This window comes from Heliangelus exortis, chromosome 12 (genome assembly GCF_036169615.1).
Source record: "Heliangelus exortis chromosome 12, bHelExo1.hap1, whole genome shotgun sequence".
Taxonomy (NCBI): Eukaryota; Metazoa; Chordata; class Aves; order Apodiformes; family Trochilidae; genus Heliangelus; species Heliangelus exortis.
Window position 1 is genome coordinate 21,004,897 of NC_092433.1, and position 17,490 is coordinate 21,022,386.

Sequence of the window (17,490 nt, forward strand, 5' to 3'; positions counted from 1 at the left end):
AGCTTTGTATCTCAGAAGTGCAGACACCTCTCCTCGTGGAAGCTGTGTCTCCGGCCTGCCCGTGCTGCTATCTCAAAGGTTATTTCACCAGCAGGGAACACCTGCCTAGATCAGCCTCCTTGATACAGGTTCTCTGTGGGGAAACCTTCTCCTGGCCAGGGGCTCATGGTGTCTCTCTGACCATTACAGCTATCCCCCAGAACAAATCTCACTTCAGACATTTACCTTCTCTCTGCACCCAGGTCAGTCAGTAACTGCTGACAGCTCTGAGCAGGATGAGTGCCCTGAGATGCTGCCTGTGGCCAGAGCACAGAACCAGAGCCACCACATCCCTGTCCTGGCCCATCCTCTCTGCACACCTCGGCCCAGCACACTCCTGACCCAGCACTGCCTGCCTTCCCGAGCCTGCTCATGGACCAAGGGCTCCTATGGGAACCCCAGTGCTCTTCCCAGAGACAGGGAGCTGGACAGGGGTGAAATGTGTCTACACCTTTTATTCTTTCTCAGCACAGGAGAAAAATGAAAGACTCGCTTTTTACAGCATGCTGGACCTTGATGCCACACAGAGCCCTCCCCTTCATCCCTTATCTCTTCTAAGAGTTCCTCCCTGGCTCTGGGGATACCCCACATCTCTGCTGTGACTGAGAGCATTGGCCCAGCCCACCCCTCACGCAGACCCCTCCACTGCCCGTGCACAGGGACGGTCCTTGACCTTCTCCGGGTGCACAGGGGATGTCTGCAGACACCCAGCTGATTTCTGGAGACCCCTTCACATGAACACAACTCAGAGCAAATGCAGTTTTTGCATGTGCCTGACAGGAAGAACAGAGTTGTGCCTGGCTGAGCCATGGTCTCTTTCCTGAACCCATAAACTTGGGCAGGATTTTAGAGTCATTGAAGCTGACCAGATGAGAACAGAATAAAAATATTTTCAACTCAGACCTGTCATCAACTCTGGGCTGTCGATAAATCTGTCTGGTCTGTCCTTCAGCTGAAGGTTCACTGGGAAGAGATGGCTTTTTTCTGCTGTGTGGAGCTGCACACACAAAAATACAAACAAGAGCTTACGAAACTTGGTAAAATATGATGTTCCACACACAGACTACATGGATTAACATTGCTCATGAGGCTTCTCTAGGCCATGGCTTCTCAGTACAGAAGGGTGTCATCTTCACACATCTTTAGCAAAGAGAAAGAAAGGAAGGCTGTTTTCTGTTTTAATTGCTTTGCTGAGGTCCAAACGAAAGGCACAGCACACACCTCAGAAAGAGCTGAGCCCTCACAGCTATTTTGAACAGAAAAAAAGGAAAGCTAACAGACTGGCCAGCCTGTGCATCCTCAGCACCAGGCTGCAATGCAGAGTTATGCAGGTGACACAAGTGCTCCTCTCCCACTGATCAGTGGAAGCCCAAACATTCTGTGGTTGGGAGGTACAGCTTCCCCTCCAGCAGCCACACACAGCCCCTCGGTGAGTGCTGGAGCATTTTCTCAGGGCAATTCCTAGGTTGGAATAAAAGCTACAGAAATAGCAACATTGAAAGGTGGCCAAATTTTTTGCCTGAGCTGAACTCTTTCCATTTGGGAAGGTAAACAAGCAGCTTCTTCCCAAGCCCCAGCAGAGCAGGGGCTGGCAGCCCACCCCCCAGACTCACCAGCACATGCATGCACTCCACGGTGGAGGAGTTCACCCACCGGGCCTCAAACGTCCTGTCTGTCCCAAAATGGCACTCCAAAGCTGTCTCCTGCAGGAGGGGACACAAGGGCAGAGTGGCTGCAACAGGCGTTTCATGCAGTTCAACATTTTGCTCAAACACTATGGATGGTACCAGGTCTCACCTTGTTTCTGTCATCAGTACCTGAGGCACAGTTCAAGTCAGAAGATCAGCACCCAATACTGTAAACAGGGCAGGGCCTGTGCTGCATTAATCCTGCTCTGCACAGGCACATGAACCCAAACCCTGCCCTTGCTGTCACCCAGCATGCTGTTGTCAAACATCACAACCAGGTGTGGGGTTTCTGCTCCTGGAGCCAAGGACACGTGGCACATGGACTGGGAGACATGTCTGACCTGTAGCACAGGCAGACCAGGAGATGTTCCTGACCTGCAGCATGCACAGCCTGGGAAAGGTGTCTGGCCAGGCTACAGGGACTTGGGTTCCTCTGGGGACATTTGGAACTTGTACTGCAGTGCAGACCAAGAACCAGCGTAGGTCCCAAGCTGCCTCACCCAAACCAGCCCAAACTAGTGCATGATCTGGGCTCAAAGCCACCTTCCTTCTCCTCCCAACATGCACAGAGCAAATCTCTAATTCAGATGAGGACCCAGCCGGGAGTATGTTCAAAGGCAGATTTTCTGTGCTGTTTTCCTGATAACACAAGGATGATATCCTGACCCGAGTTACTGCTGCGGAGTATTCTCAAGGAAAAAAAAAAAAAAAATCCAATCTCTAAGCAGGTCGATGCTCCACCACTACTAAGGTCTAACCACCTTTTGAAAACCAATGGATCTGATAAAAGACATGAAAGCATTAGACTCTTGGCAGGCAGATGCTGGCTCAGTGAACACACATGGAGCCAGAAGGGAAAACTGGAATCTCCTCCAGCACACAGCTTGTGCCCAGGCAGCCCCTGCCCCTCTGCTGGCCTGGACCCTTGACCCCGCCGGGCAGTGCCCTTGCGGCAGCCGAGGGCCGGGGCATGTGGATCTGATGCTCCAAGCTCCAGCAGTGCTCGTGAGTCCCTGCCGAGAGGAAAGGAGAAGAAATCCTGCCAGGGCCCTGGGACAGCCTGCAGATGGTGGAGGGAGGAAGCTGGCGTGCCAGAGCCCCTTTCCTGCTGACTCCATTTCCTATCAGGTTACAGGCGGTATTGCTTCCCCTTCAGCCACCTCCAGCTCCCACAGAGGAAGGAGAACTTCTCGCCCTTTGCTGCTGATTGTGGAGGGCACATCCTCCTTCTCAGAGCCCAGGACCCAGCAGGAAACAGCAGCCCCAGCCAGGCGGGGAATTTGTGGCTCATTGTGGCCCCGTGCTGGAGGGCAGGGTTGGGGAAGCCATGCAAGCCAACAGCTCCACCAGCACTCCCAACCTCCTCCTCTCCCACAGGAGCTGCCTGGCTGTCCTGTGTACCAGTAACCTCTGCAAATAACACAAGGCAGCTCCCAATGTCCAGCCTCCCTGCCCCAAATTCCTCTGATTCCTCCTGGCATGGGACACATCTCTGAGCGCACCATTTGATGTCCACTTCTGCTTCTCACGCTATTACAATTAACAAGCCAGAATATGGCACAGAGAGGATTTTTTTCACAAAAAAACACAAAACCAAAACAAAACAAAAAAAAAAAACCAAAAAACCTCCACAGTGACAACTAGAAGTAAATTGAAAATATTTCCACGCTACACTTAAGCAGTGGTTTGGCCATTTGAGGACTCTCTGCCTGAAGCTGTGGGTTTGTCCTTCCTTCCAGACTGTGAGGCAGTGGGGCCAGGCTGGCACACAGCACCAGGACAGCATGCCACTGGTGCTCTCTGTGGTGGAGCAAACACCCACCAGGAAACCAGGAACTTTTATTACACTCCAATATTTTGATGATGTGCCTGTTTTGCATGGAGATCCCTGGGGAATGCCTGGACACAAACAGCATCTCCAGGCAGCTTTGCTGTGCACCCCACTTACCATTGGCGTGGCTGGACTCCACCAGCACCTTTCATTAACACAGACACCAGCTGCTAACACAAACCCATCACCTGCTCCCAAGGCAGAAACCAGCTCATACCAAAACCCCTTCAGCTGACTCCTCTGCCTTACTGCACACCTGACCGGCCTCATCCAAAGCTTACCCACCTCTCCAGGAACTATTTACCTTAAAGAAAGTTGTGTTAGCCAGTGAGATGGTAATATCTCGAGACACCCCTGTGGGCATTGGGTCCAGTGAGGCAGGTACAATTCGTGGACAGTCAATTTTATTCTGTTAGATACAAAACAAGACAAAGAAGAGAGAGGTTAGTTGGGTGCATGCTTTTTGGATGCTCCTGCCGGGCTCCTGCACCAGCTGGGGAAGGTGGGCAGCTGCCAGCCCCCAGGCTCCACTTCTATCTTTCTGTGCTGAAAAAATGCACTCCCAGGTGAAAAGCAAATGCTCACACACCCATCAGCTGCCTCTCTGGGCATTAAGATGCAGTTAAATGTCAGAGGAAGGGGCTGGAGTGATACTAAAAAGAGGCATTGCCATCTCCAATGGCAAATCTGCCAGTGTGACACCCCCCCCCACCACCAGCAGGAAGCCGATGTCTCTCACATCACCATGCACATTTCTGCAAGCCCCTGCAGAGATTTCACTTTCCAGCAGCCTCCCTCCTGCCCAGTGTCATTTCAGAAGTGTGTGGGGGTTTGTGTGTGCATGCGTGTGTGCAGGGAAAGGGTATAATGAGCAGTAGGGGCTTCAGCGAGGGGACTGCAGCAGTAGGACAGCTTAAATGAAAGGCCTAAATGAAGCTGAAAAACGATTTTAAAAGGTCATCTGTCCCCCTACTTTTGTTCTCACTTTAAATTGATGGCTCAGATACTAGAGCTGACAAGTCAGTATGATAAGCCCATCCTGTTGTCTCATGAAATGTAAATCGCACTGCAAAACTACAGCAGAAACGAAGCCAGCTTCTCCATTGCCCCAGGGTATAACGACATTAATGCTTTTGACAGTGGAGCCATTGCGGTAAAAGACAACGAATTTGGCCCATTAAGCAGAACTATTTGCAGCATGCAAGATTTCCTTCTGGCTTCCAGCAGGGGTTACCCCACTGTGCCTCGGCTGGAGATGGAGCTGCTGCTCCTCTGGTGAGCAGTACAGCCTGCCTGCCCAGGTGACCAGCAGGACACACACTCGGGGCTGGACATGCAGAGAGCATGAGGTTTCTGTCATGCCTTCCCCAAAACCACCTATGCATCAGGAAACTATCTGGAAGTGCCCGTTTGACTCTGGAAAACACGCCTCATTCCTACCAGGACACTCAGCCAAGTGCAGTTGGTGCCACCTTAACAAGGACTTTAAATAACAGATGCACATGATAAGAGAAGTAAAGCAACAAAGCAAAGCACTGGGGAGAAATTTCAGTCCCAAGCCTCTTCTAGGGGAATCAAAAGAGTTAAAATAAAGCCAGCAGGGCTACAATTGGAAATTCATGCAAAAGCTCCTACAGCTTGGTGTGTCCTTGCATGTCACAGCAGCTAGTGTAGCTTGCTAGAAAAATACACTTTAGAGGACTGATTAACTTGCCGTCTCGCAGCCCCTTCTCCCGCTGCTCATCAGCAGCTAGAAACAGAGCTTTCCAGCTGATTATATCATTGATGTCTGGATCAGGGCAAGCAGTCTGAATGTTTAAAATGCTGCGAATGGAGCCTTGCAACATTGGCTTCCTAGCAGACCCATTTTCAGGTACAGCCATGCCAACGATGGTCTGTGTACTGCAAGCTCTGACTGCAGGACAAGGCACCGTGTTTCCAGGGCTACAGAGCACCTGATCCTGCAGGCTGCTCATGGAAACCAGCAGGAAGAGCTAAGAAAGGCACAGAGGTAAAGGAGGAACGTGCCCAAACCAGGTGTAGCATCCAAACCAAATATACTCCTGGAGTAGGAGAATCAGAGGCAAGAAAGCAAGGGTAGGCACAGTTTTCCTTAGGGAAGGACAGACACTGGTTATCACTGGTTATCACTGCCAGAGGTATCCCTGCCTCTGGTCCGTTGCTCTGAGGCAATATGAACAGGTGTCCTGTGCCACACTGTCCCACATGGTCCCCATGGCCAGGCTTCCATGCAAGAAGCCCCATATGCTCCTACAAGTGGCACAGGCATGGCAGGAGGTTTTACCCTCAAACAATCAGTTTTACTGCTTGTCCCCCCTGCAAGAGCTCCACACAGGGACAGGACAAGGCCAGACTCTGCATTATCCAGCAGGGAACAAGGGGGCAGCCCAACCCATCAAGATCTGGTTCCCCAGCCAGGGTCTGGCAGGGGCAACTGCTATGCCTTGCCTTTTCAGAAGCAGCTGTGTTTAAGTCAAAGGAGACAAATTATCTCAGCCATTTTTTGTGTTTGCCAGCCAAGTTGTAGGCTATGTGGCACTTTGTCACGGGAGAAGTCAATCTAACAATGTGGAACCTGCTCCAGCAGTCCTTTCGCTGCCCAAGCTCTCCCTCTAGATTTAATGAGAAACACGCCACACATCAGCCCTAGCTAACACCATGGATGGAAGACCAACCTGTGGGGTCCCCATCTTTCCAGAGTTCTACGCCAGACACAACTGCATGGAGTGCAACATGGTGGCCCATGTTGCCATCCCCTTCCCCTGCGTTTGCAGCCATTAACCTGCTCCCCAGTGGAGGGAAGCAGACATCAGGGCTGGCCCCAAAGGGTGAGAGGCTTGTCATGGGGCCAAGCTCCCACTAGAGACAAGCACAGGGAACCACTGGAAAAGCAGAACACTGCTGCCAAAGGGTTATTCAATTTACAGTGTAAAAGCTTGGCTTGGCTCTATGGCAGATTGATTGCTAAAAGGCCAATTTTATTTAAATTAACTTCAATTTAAATTTCACAAGCAGGAACACACTGAGCCTCTGGGTTATTAAAGCTGTAATTTGGAAAGGGAAGAATTTCTCCTTTAGATGAGCACCACCAGTGGTGCTCCAGCAAGTTATTAACACACCACAACAGCCTAGCCAAAGCTAAACGAATTGTGAAGGATTGCTCTTTATTGCATTACTCAAGCCCAGGACAAGTCATGGCCAGCAAGTGCCAGTGGCTAACAGAGACCCAGAGATGCTGGGAGGATGGAAACCACAGCAACAGCCTGGCAACATAGGAAAGTATCTCAAAGAAGCAAATTTTGATGGCCCTTACCTTCATCTGCAGCACATCGTGACACTGCGAGTGATTGGAGACACAGGAATAGGTGGAGGGGCACCAGTGACATTTCCACCGGGTTGAGAGGCAGCTGGTGCATCTGCAATGGCAAAGGCACCATGAGAGGACCAGGCTTTGGGCTGCTTGGGGGAGCCAACCTTCAGCCATACAGCCCATCCTCACACACAGAAAGACCCATCTGCAGCAGGTGCTGGGTTGTTCTCTCCCTGGGAACTGGCAGCAGACATGGGCAGAGCCCACCATCCCCAGAGGCCATGGCAAACCACGAGCCACCAGCTCCAACTCGTTCCCAGCTTAGGAAAAAACACTTTTCCCCCCAAACCCCTCTTTCCCCATCTACCTCCCTGGGGAGCCAGCATGCCCCTGCTGACAAAGGCTCTGCCCCCACAGGCTCTGCAGGGCACAGGACCACCAGTCGGCAAGACCCAGGGGTCCCCAAGGGCAGTTTCTACTGTCAAGCTCCTGGGAGAAGCACACACCAAACCCCTCTCCTCCAGCCCACCCTGCTGAGGAGGGGTACAGGGAAGGGCAGGGAGGACAGAGTGAAGGTGTCCCTGCCTCCCTCACCCCCAGCGACAGCTGGGAAACCTGGCTCTGCTACCGATGGGTTAACAGCACCAGCTTCATACAAAAATATTATTCCCACTGAAAAAAACCCAGCATGTCCAGATGGCTGCAGACACAGCAAGGACACTCCTTTGTCAATCCCTGGCAGCACAGCCACCATGGCCCTGCCAAACCCTGCCCAGGCTCCAGCGCCAGTATCCCCCCACCAGTCCCACAGTGGGACCCTGGTTAGGCTGTGTGCATGCATGGACCCTCCCAGCCCCACACTCTGCCACTGTCACAGCCCCTGCTGCCACCCACCTCTGCCTGCCACCCTGCACACCCCTGCCTGCACCCCTGCCTGCACACCCCTGCCTGCACCCCTGCACACCCCAGTCACTTACGCTCTCTTTGGGTAAATGTTTCCAGTTCTTTTGCAATCATAGATAGTGAAATTGGCTCGGATAATGTTCTTGCTGTTGACCCGCAGAGCAGCTTCGACAACCACGTGGTCTGAGAGAATCAAGCCAAAGAATATTGGGTTGCAAGAGCCTCTTGCTCATGCTTAGAAGACAAGACAGACCCTTGGGAAAACAAGGGCTAAATCTGATTTGTTTTCTCCGGGGCTTCCTCCGAGCTGCATTTCAGGGCTTGGACCACTCATCTTTTGCCCTCTGACTTTCAGCTCTTCCCTCTTAAATCAATGCTTTACATCACCCTCATCAGAAAAGAACACTGACTTTCAGCAGAAAATTCCAGCATGCTGTGCAAGTTTTAATTAACAGAGTTAATTATTGTCTGCTTACAGTTGGTGCTAAGTGATATTTTTTTAAGAAGTGGTAATTAAAACAAGTTAGCTATCATGTTTTAAAACCCCGCTCACTTTCCCCATGACAACAAACCCACAGAGAAGAGTGGAAATCCCTTTTTTGGCTACTCAACATACTACACTAACTCCTCCTCACGCCAAAATTGCTTAATTTACTTTTTTTTCGCTGCAATTTTGCCATATAAGCACCAGGGACAAGAGACAATGCCTCTTTCAGAATATGTACAATAAATCAGCGCAGTGGATTCCAGAAATTCATTTGGACATTGCTGCAACCAACAATACAGAACAGTTAATGATCTCCCATTCTTTGGATAGCTCGGGAGAAAAACAATGCAGCTTTATAAACTTGCCTATGAAAAGTGGAATTTTCAAAAGGACTGTCTAATTCTTCTCCTACTGAAGTCAGCCATCTCCAATAGAGCATTCACTCCAGGCTTGAAAGATGAAGATTTAACAAACACTCAAGTCTGGAATGCAGCATTGAACTTCTCAGAAGGAGCTATAGAATGGGGCTGTCTCCTTCAGATCCGGTCAGGCCCAGCTGACTTCAACCAGACCTGCAGATCCTTGTCACCTCTGGAACCCAGCTCAACAGAGCCTCAAGGTGGGCGTCCCCTTCAGTGCCATCTAAAGACACGGTGACACTACAACGCTTCAGTCTGGCCTTTAATTGCCTAAATGGGATTAAGACTTTCTGAGTCTCCAATAGGCGTGCACTTGCTTTTCTTCCAGAACTTCTCCTGGAAGGTATTACATGTTCAAGAGGGAAATTAACCAAAAGCAGTTGAAAATATCAATAGAAGTAACAATGTTATTTCCCCAGGGCCAAAATATGTTTGTTCTGGTACCTATTAAATCTAAAGCAGAAGCTCTAACCAGACAAGTCTTAATAAAATAACTTAATAAAATAACATGAACTTGCTTTTAAAATCTGATATTTAAACCAAAAATTGATAGCTTTGAAATACTGTTGATTCATATTAAGATGAAACTCCCATGCTTCAAAGTCATCTGCCCAATAAAACAGAAGCAGTTTAGGTCTTTTTTCCCTGTATGCATTATCTGCACACACAAATGGACAAATTAAAAAATAAAAAAGACTGCAAAAAATTATGTTCACAGAAGTGGTTAGAATGAACTGAGCTTGTTTTCCTCTGCATACCTTGGTCATCTGGAAATGTCGGATATTTCTCACGTGGAAGTAAACTACAGTAAATGAACTGGTTTACGTAATCTCCAGCAACTCTGGCTACCGTGTGGATATTATTTCCATAGTCACACGAAATATTTGTTCCATTCAGGTTCGGGATAGTTCCATTTATTTGTATTATCAGGGCCTACATTTGGACACAAAAAAAAAAAAAAAAGGAAAAAAAAAAGGAAAAAAAAAAAAAAAAAAAAAAAAAAAAAAAAAAAAAAAAAAAAAAAAAAGAAAAAATCAGTTGCAATCAGCTTCCCATGCTGTCCTCCACCCTGCTGCCTAAACCAGCAGCAAATATCACCCTGCTCCTGGGTGCCTTCACCTCCCTGCCAGTGGCTGGTGCAGGCGTGTCTTTTTGCCATAAGACTCCAAGGAAAATACTTTTGAGGAGGGTGACTCAGGAAAAGCCATGGAGAAGGAGCCAGACCAGTGCCAGGGTCCCATAGGATGCCCTCTCCAGCTCTGGGCTCTGACCCAAGCGCTGCCATTTCCCTATCTTAGGGCTGGTCAAGAACTTTGACACAGAGATATTTTTGTCACTGGGAGAGGGCCTGTCTTCAAAAAAAAATGTTTTTGATGAAAACATTTAAAATATCATTAAAATGTTGTTAAAAATAGCAACCATACAAAACAAGAAAATGAGCTGATTTAGCTGTCTGCAGCTGATCTTCTGTACTTCAAGATTTTTCAAATGTCTCCAGTGTGCCTGGCACAGCAGCTTTACAAGTCTTGTTAGGGGCTCAGCAGTTACTGTCCTGAGGGTTCCAGTGTGTCTAGGCAGGAGGTCACCTCCAGGTGCTTTGGGAACATCTTCCTGACTCAGTGGCCCAGCAGCTATCAGCAGCCCCATGACCTGCACACAAGCCACATGGAGCCAGGCTGCAGTGCTGAAGGTGCACAGGTATTTATCAGTCCTCAGAGAAGGTAATGACTCCACAGTACACTGCACAAGGTTAATTTGGTATTCCCATCAAACGCACCGGGCTCTCTTTGTCGATATTAATCTCAGGCTCCAAGATGTTCATGGAAGGGCACTGCTCTGCCCCTTCGCTTGCACTCGCCCAGAAGTTGGCCCCTGTGAAGTTTGTGCACTCGTGCTGCAGAGAACACCTGTAATGAACAGTGGAACAATTCCTGGTTGATTATTTTTAAAACCAGTGGTAAAAATGTTGACTTCCTTGTGAGGGAAGATCCTAAGAAAATCCTGTGCCTGCCTACTTCTACTCCACCTATGTAACTCAGCCTAAAGCTTTGCTGCTGTATTTAAAGTGTCTAGCTGCTACAAGAGTGCGTGCTCCCACCAGTATCAACAGAGCATCAGGATTCATTGTAAGCTAGGCTGAACCCAGAACTGAAGAGAAGGTGACATTTTGTCCCATTTCTTTGATTTGTAAATACCGAGTCTAATTTTGTAGATCCCCTTTTGAGTGTCAATCGTCTCTTGCTCATGAATAATAATAACTGCAAGGGTCTTTAACAGGGTGTTGGCTCCCTCCATCCATGGTTGGATGCCTGCACAATATTCTTTGCACTGGCAGCTGGCTGCAGCATAACAATGCAGCCACAGTTAGACCCTGGCTCTGAAGAGCATCCCAGCCTGTTGAGATCAGATGCAATTGTTCTGAAATGTGCCTATTTCAAAAGAACCAGGCAAATAATAGTGGTGTGACTGCCTGGAAATACAAAAGGCACCAGAAATTCTTGTCCAGCGTTGAGAGCCAAAGGACAGGCCAAAGCACACTGGGAACACAACCCACCCTACCTGGTCTCCATCGTGCACCACCCGCAGTAAGCATCAGCAGCAGCCAGGCACTCCATGCATGTCGAGTACTGGTTGCAGGCAGCCACCTTCACCCGTGTCATCTGCACCACAGCAGTACAAATGTTACACCAACACCACAACACAACCCCACCCAGCAGAACCCACCCCAACCTGGGACATGAGCCTGGGGCAAGTCAGGACGGCCAAGGGACAGGGCAGCTGCCCCATGGGTGCACAGAGATACAGCCCTGAGCTGCCCCTTGTCAGGCAGAGCATGGCTGTGGGTGTGTGATGTCAGACTACAGAGAGTGACACCACATCTTCCTGATGCATCAGATGGAGAGGGCTTCACAGCTTGTCCCTTTCTGTGAAAAGCTTTCACTCAGAGCTGCAGAAATCTCCTTTCTAGACAGCCAAATGCTATCTGGCTATTCACAGAGTGGCCAGAAAACAGAACCACTCTGGAAACCATAATTTGTAAAGAAATCAAAGTAGCTCTGGGGACTTGCTCAGCAGGAGCAGTTGGTGGAAAATCATGTGTCAGTCTCTGCTTTTTCCTCCCTCAGTTTCTAAACATTTGGGAAGGAAAACTGAGTCACTAGGTACAGCAATGACTGACAACATGATGTACTGAGAGCCCTGAGCCCATCATGTGAGCACACCTGGGCTGGTGGGCTGCTTGGCCTGACCCCATTTCACCGGCAGCACTTCACTGCTCCCCAGCCCCATGGTGCTCAGAACCCCCTTCCCAACAACGGTGAGCTCCTGGGGAACTCTTCAGGATGCTATGAAGGAAAAAATATTGCCCCTGGTTTATTCGAGAAGAATCAGACAGTGGTGATTGAAGAAGAATCAGACACAGGTGCTGCTCTGGGTGTCTGATCAAGCCCAGAGCGCCTGGGAGCTGAGCTGAGAGAGGCTGAAACGTCAGCTAGAGAGGAGTCCCAGGAGGGCTCTGCAAAATGATAATGACCAATCTGCAGGGAATTAGGGCTTGGAAAACAGAAATGCAACATACAACATTTGTGGTTGTGCATCTGTTTTGACAGATCAGAATGTAATTCAGGACAAACCGCCAGCGCCTGGAGCAGTCAGCTCTTGTCTTCCTCTTCTGCTCACTTGATGGAGACGAGACTGTCCGCTCCTACCTGCTGCAGCATTCCCGCTCTCCAGAGAGCCCTCCTCTCCTCCAGCCCTCCCACTGGCCAGGCTGAGCACACACTGGCCCAAGGATCATCTCTGACAGGCATACTTTTGTCTGTAGGAACCGCCTAAAGCCTCCATGCACACTGTTGTTGTTGTGTCTCTGTATAGGGACAAGAGCTGCTGACTTCTGCACCCCTCTAGGTGGGATTAGCTCCTGTATCTTTCACTCTTCTTTTTACGTGGATGCCGCCAAGATGGGAAAGCCTGACAAGCTGGTCCAGTTGGCAGGAGACCCCCCACCTCAGCGAGCACAGGGACCCCCTGGAAAGTCGTCTGACACCCCAGCCAAAGCTCTGCACTTGCTGTCTCTACTCATCAATATTACAGCAAATGTTATTGCCTTCCAGCTCCCAGATTAGGTCTGAATGCTAAATCAAAAGCATGATGCTCAAACGACTATTTTGCTGTAGATTAAGGTCTCACCTGATAGGAGGTCATCACATAGAGGTAGGTGGGATCAGAAGGGTCAAATTGCATGATGGGGTGGACAGGCTCTCCGTAAGCCACTGAAATGGATCTCCTGCTAATAAGCTTCATGGTGCTGTCCAGATTAATCTGTAGTGAGAAGAAGCCACTCACTGAAACCGTTTTTCAAATATGAGAGAAGATTATTTTTCCTCCATTATAAACAAGAATCAAAGTGGTATCTAATGGTGTTCTACATTTCTAAGTACTGTAAATCTATCTCTACATGCTTGGGAAGCTGCACAGAGGGAGCTTTGCTGAAAAGCCAGCTCTCTGCCACAGGGCAGCCTCCTGGGGCTCCAGGCACAGCCAGGAGGAGTGCCAGTGGATGAACTGGCCTTGGGCCTTGATCCTTCTGTTTAAAGCCCTCTGACTGAGAGGAAAACCTCTATTCTAAGGTTGTGCCCCTGCCTGGCAGACTCCATCAGGCCCTGGCAGCATTGCCCCTTGCTTCACCCCAAGGTCAGTGGCTGTATGCACACCTCTGTGCTTGTTACAAAGAACCCTGCATTTCCAAAGCTTAATGAAAAACAGCAACAGGGCTGTGCAACATGGCATCATCCCCTGCTCCCTGCACATTTGGAAAGTAAGTGTTGTCACTCTGGGCCAAAAGAAGCTTCTGTTCGTGCCGCCTCCAGAAAAGACCATGGCAGCTGCTGAGGGAGAGCCCAGTCCCACCTGGCCTGGTGAAGCACCAGCTGAAGCTCTGGCAGTGATGGAAGAGGCTGCAGAGCACCAGCCTGCCTTTCAGATCCCAGAATGTCTTGGCATTTGACTCAAAAACTCAGCAAATTCAATGTGGCATTGCTGAGAGGAACCAACAGTAGGGCTACACAATTTCTTGTAACAGTCACTTCTCAGCTTCAAATGGAAAGGGAGCAAGGAAAATTCCTACCTCCCTGCTAGCAAGGGAAGGGAAGTGACTGCGAGGACCAAGCGTGCCTCTGCTCTCTGAAGTCTGGATTAATTAATTAATGCGGGATTAATTAATTCTCACACTAGAGCAGCACCAACATGTCCTAGTGAGATAGCACAAGCTCAAAGCCGAGGGCTTCCCCCTGCTAAGAACCCTATGCAAGCACTGCAAGCTACTGTGCAGAAAAAGAAGGGAGCTATCACTATCCCTGCTGGAAAAATCTGGCCTGGGATCATCTAAGACGTCCATGAACCAAGTCCTGACACCCTCCACTTCAGCTCTGTGACCACCCCCTCTCTCTTGCTGAGGTTTCCCTACATCCGCTGTTTCCAGGTGCCTGTTCCTGGGTCCCTTCACCTCCTGTGCTTGTTGCCCCCACGGCACAGGCACCTTCCCTGGGTCCAGGGAGCTGCACTGGGGAGAGCACCGAGGGCAGGGACACCAGTCACCCCATGGGGCTGGGGACACATCCTGCATGGACACTGGAGAGAGCAGAGGGGCTGCAGTCCTGGGCAACCCCACCACAGCACCTTGTCCACAGAGCTGGGCACGGGGGCACTGGCCAGCACAGACCCTTCCCACCCCCAGCTCCTTGGAGGGCACTGCCCCTGGCACACCTCACCCCGGCCACCGCTTCCCAAGTGCTGCTTTTCCTGGACGTGGTATTGCTAACGGTCCTCACCAAGTGCCCAGCTGCAGTCTTTCTGATTAATTCCCCAAATATGCCCCTGGCAGCCTTAACTGCTGCTGGCAGGAGCTGGTCAAGCACTATTTCTGCCCCTTTGCTGTCTTTTCTCAGGCAACAAATCTGAACGATAACTCACACAAAGTCTCTTGTATCCCGTGCCAAATAACAAGGAGCCCCGAAGGTAAAAGGGCTTCTGGTTATGCAGCTGTGTTGTAGAATTAGATTAGAGCTATCTGAGCAAATTATCCCAGCAAAGGATAGCCAGGAGCCTCTCCCTAATGGAGCCTCAGCAGATAAGACTGCTTTCTAGGGGATGATAATGGTAGCAGAGCTGTTAATGCTGTGTGAACAGGGGCTGCGCTGCGTGTGGCTTCTGCCATCCGCCTCACCCGCCCCACCTGCCCGGGGTGCCAGCATCCTCCCACCACCTGCCCCCACAGGCAGAAATCAAAGCAGTGCTTGCTTTGTGATCCTTCCCACATTTCTGCCAGGAGCACTTGGACATGAGAGAAGAGATTGGATCAGTTTTCTTCTCTCCAAGCATTTTGATTCAATATTCCAGATTATACACCATTCACCCAAGGCTGAGACAAAGCAGGTATCAGCGCTGTCTCTATTCCAGGGTCTTTTTTCCCTGCTTCTCTGTGGACTTGGAAGCATGCCAAACTGTTGTGACTGGCTGGCATAAAAACTTTTTTTTGCAAACTTCAAGTGCTAAGATTACTGAACACTAGCTTTGCTTCTTAGCTCTGGAGCCAGGGTATTGCATCGCCCTACACTGCCTTTGGCATGCTATTGAAAGCAGATCCCCATCAGATGCATGGATTCACACCTGCTTTTAACTCAGCTGGGACAAAGCACCTCCTAGTGATTGCTCTGTCTACATGGAGCCTTCAGAAGGCAGCAGGTCTGAGGGAAAACTTATTAGAAGAGCTGTTAATAATTAAATGCTGCACAATAACAATTCCAGCATAGGGCTCATCAAGACTACCCTGTTTGTGTGGCAGCCTTGAACAGTAATTAATGGCCACCAGGCAGCACATATCACTGCACAAATTATGGCAGCATCCCATTACTTCTCCCTCTCCAAAGGAAAGCAGGACAAACTCAACAAGAGAGGTTGTCCCCAGTGCAGACCAGAGATGCTGGAAGGGGACAGCCCCTGCCCCCCGTGGGCTCTACTTGCCTTCAGGAGTCCTCCACTGGCAGTCCCCAGGAACACCACGGTGTAGTTACTGACGCTGGCGACAGCCACAGCAGTGAGGCCACTGTGTGTGAAGATGGGAGTAGCAGTGATGGGGTTGGTGATGGCCAGAGGGTGCTGCAGGTGAGCAGCTCCGCAGTCCAGCTGCTCCGGCTGCAGCTGTGGAGAGACAGCAACATGTCAAAGGGCTACACAAACACCCTGTGTCTCCCCACCCTGGCTTGCCCTGTGGGCAGCCCTGGGAAGCTTCTTGCTACTAAGTCACAGTATGGGGAGATGCAACCACTTAATAGGGGAGCGAAGAGCTGCAATAGGTCCCCCCTTCCCATGGGTCAGCCCTCAGGGGTACATGGATCTGCACTCAGCTGGGGTGGCTGGCGACCAGGGCCACAAGCAAAGCTCCTGGGTCCACAACATCTGCTGTCAGGTGCCAGAGGACAATTGTCAAGGACTCCTCATCTGAGAGCCTTGCCTGCAAGCAGGCAGTCAGCTCATTTGGCCCAAAGCAAGACAACAGACTTCACTATCCTGTGCTAAATTAATTAGCACAGTTGTTGCATGACAGCAGCATTTGAAAGGAGGGCTGACACCTCATATTCCTCCTACCCTGCCAAGACACACCCAAGATTTATGACTACTCTCACACTGCATCCTCTGAGATGCTCCTTATAATTTCTGCTGAGACACTGTGGATGGACTCAGCAATGCCTGAGCATCACCATGGCCTTGCTGCCAACAATTTACCTGCTGTCACCCCAGCAGCAGCTTTTACCAAGAGCTATGGGTCCAGTTGAAGTAGATGAAATGACAGGCACGTTTCAAGGGCCACTACAGCATTGTCTGGGGTGTCATTTCAAGCTTAGGGCAAGGGGACCCACAGGACCACTGTTACCCTATGGGTGGGCACACAGGCAGGGGTGATGTGCCAACAGCCATGGGTGTTTGTAGGCTGCCAGGACCCCCCTAAAACTAAGCACATTTTATGCCTTAATGAACTCAGACATAACATGGATATTCCTTCCAAAATAATCACCAAGAGCTCTAATTTAAGAAATGCAGGATTTGAGGCTGTATCAGTTAAGAAACTGGACCACGTGCTTCCCCCAGGCAGGAGAAGCTGACAACCCATCTGTTCAGCATAGTCCCTCCTCCCCAGGCTCAGTGCACCAGCACTTGTATTTTAATTCCCTCATTATCGTTATTATTTCATTAATGAAACTAGAATAAATCTTCAGCTGCCCCCTCTTTCCAGAAAGCTTAGAAGATTAGGCAAATCTCCAGGCTTTGCACTGCCAGTGTGAGACCCAGGCAGGACCACCCCTCCATGCTTACCCCAGTTTGGAGGCACCCACTACTTGTGTCCACCCGCCCTTCTGGCACCACTCTGTCTCTTGGGTTGGTGCCACCCTTCAGCAATGTATCCCCTGATAAAAATGTGGAGGAAATCACTAAAACAAAATCACTAAACAAAAACCCCAAAACTTTCTAAAACCAGTTGCACAAAGGCTGTGTTCGGTTCCTGTGCCCCAGCAGACACCAGACCCTGCTGCTGCTGGTTGCCCCCGATGAGCAGAGACAAAGACTGACTTGATAAACTTCCTCTGCTGAAGCCAAGCCAAGAAGGAGGCAACACCACTGGAGCTGCAGCTCCAGAGTTCCCAAGTTGACATGGGACCAAGACGAAAGGATCAAGTGTTGTGGACACAAGTGACTTTGCTAAATGCATTTTGCAGTTTTACAGCACTTCATTCTAT

At 49.9% G+C, this 17,490-nt stretch overlaps 1 protein-coding gene across 1 annotated transcript in view; it reads right to left on the reverse strand.

Moving 5' to 3' along the window:
• Nucleotides 1–17,490, reverse strand: part of PLXND1 (plexin D1) — a 65,399-nt gene that overhangs the window by 35,766 nt on the left and 12,143 nt on the right. The window contains exons 2-11 of the mRNA XM_071756407.1: nt 15,719–15,895; nt 12,887–13,018; nt 11,258–11,358; nt 10,476–10,605; nt 9,457–9,631; nt 7,867–7,975; nt 6,893–6,995; nt 3,863–3,967; nt 1,653–1,742; nt 943–1,036 (exon numbers count right to left, since the gene is read on the reverse strand). Of these exons, the coding sequence (XP_071612508.1) occupies nt 943–1,036; nt 1,653–1,742; nt 3,863–3,967; nt 6,893–6,995; nt 7,867–7,975; nt 9,457–9,631; nt 10,476–10,605; nt 11,258–11,358; nt 12,887–13,018; nt 15,719–15,895 (1,216 nt within the window). The remainder of the gene's footprint in view (nt 1–942; nt 1,037–1,652; nt 1,743–3,862; nt 3,968–6,892; nt 6,996–7,866; nt 7,976–9,456; nt 9,632–10,475; nt 10,606–11,257; nt 11,359–12,886; nt 13,019–15,718; nt 15,896–17,490) is intronic.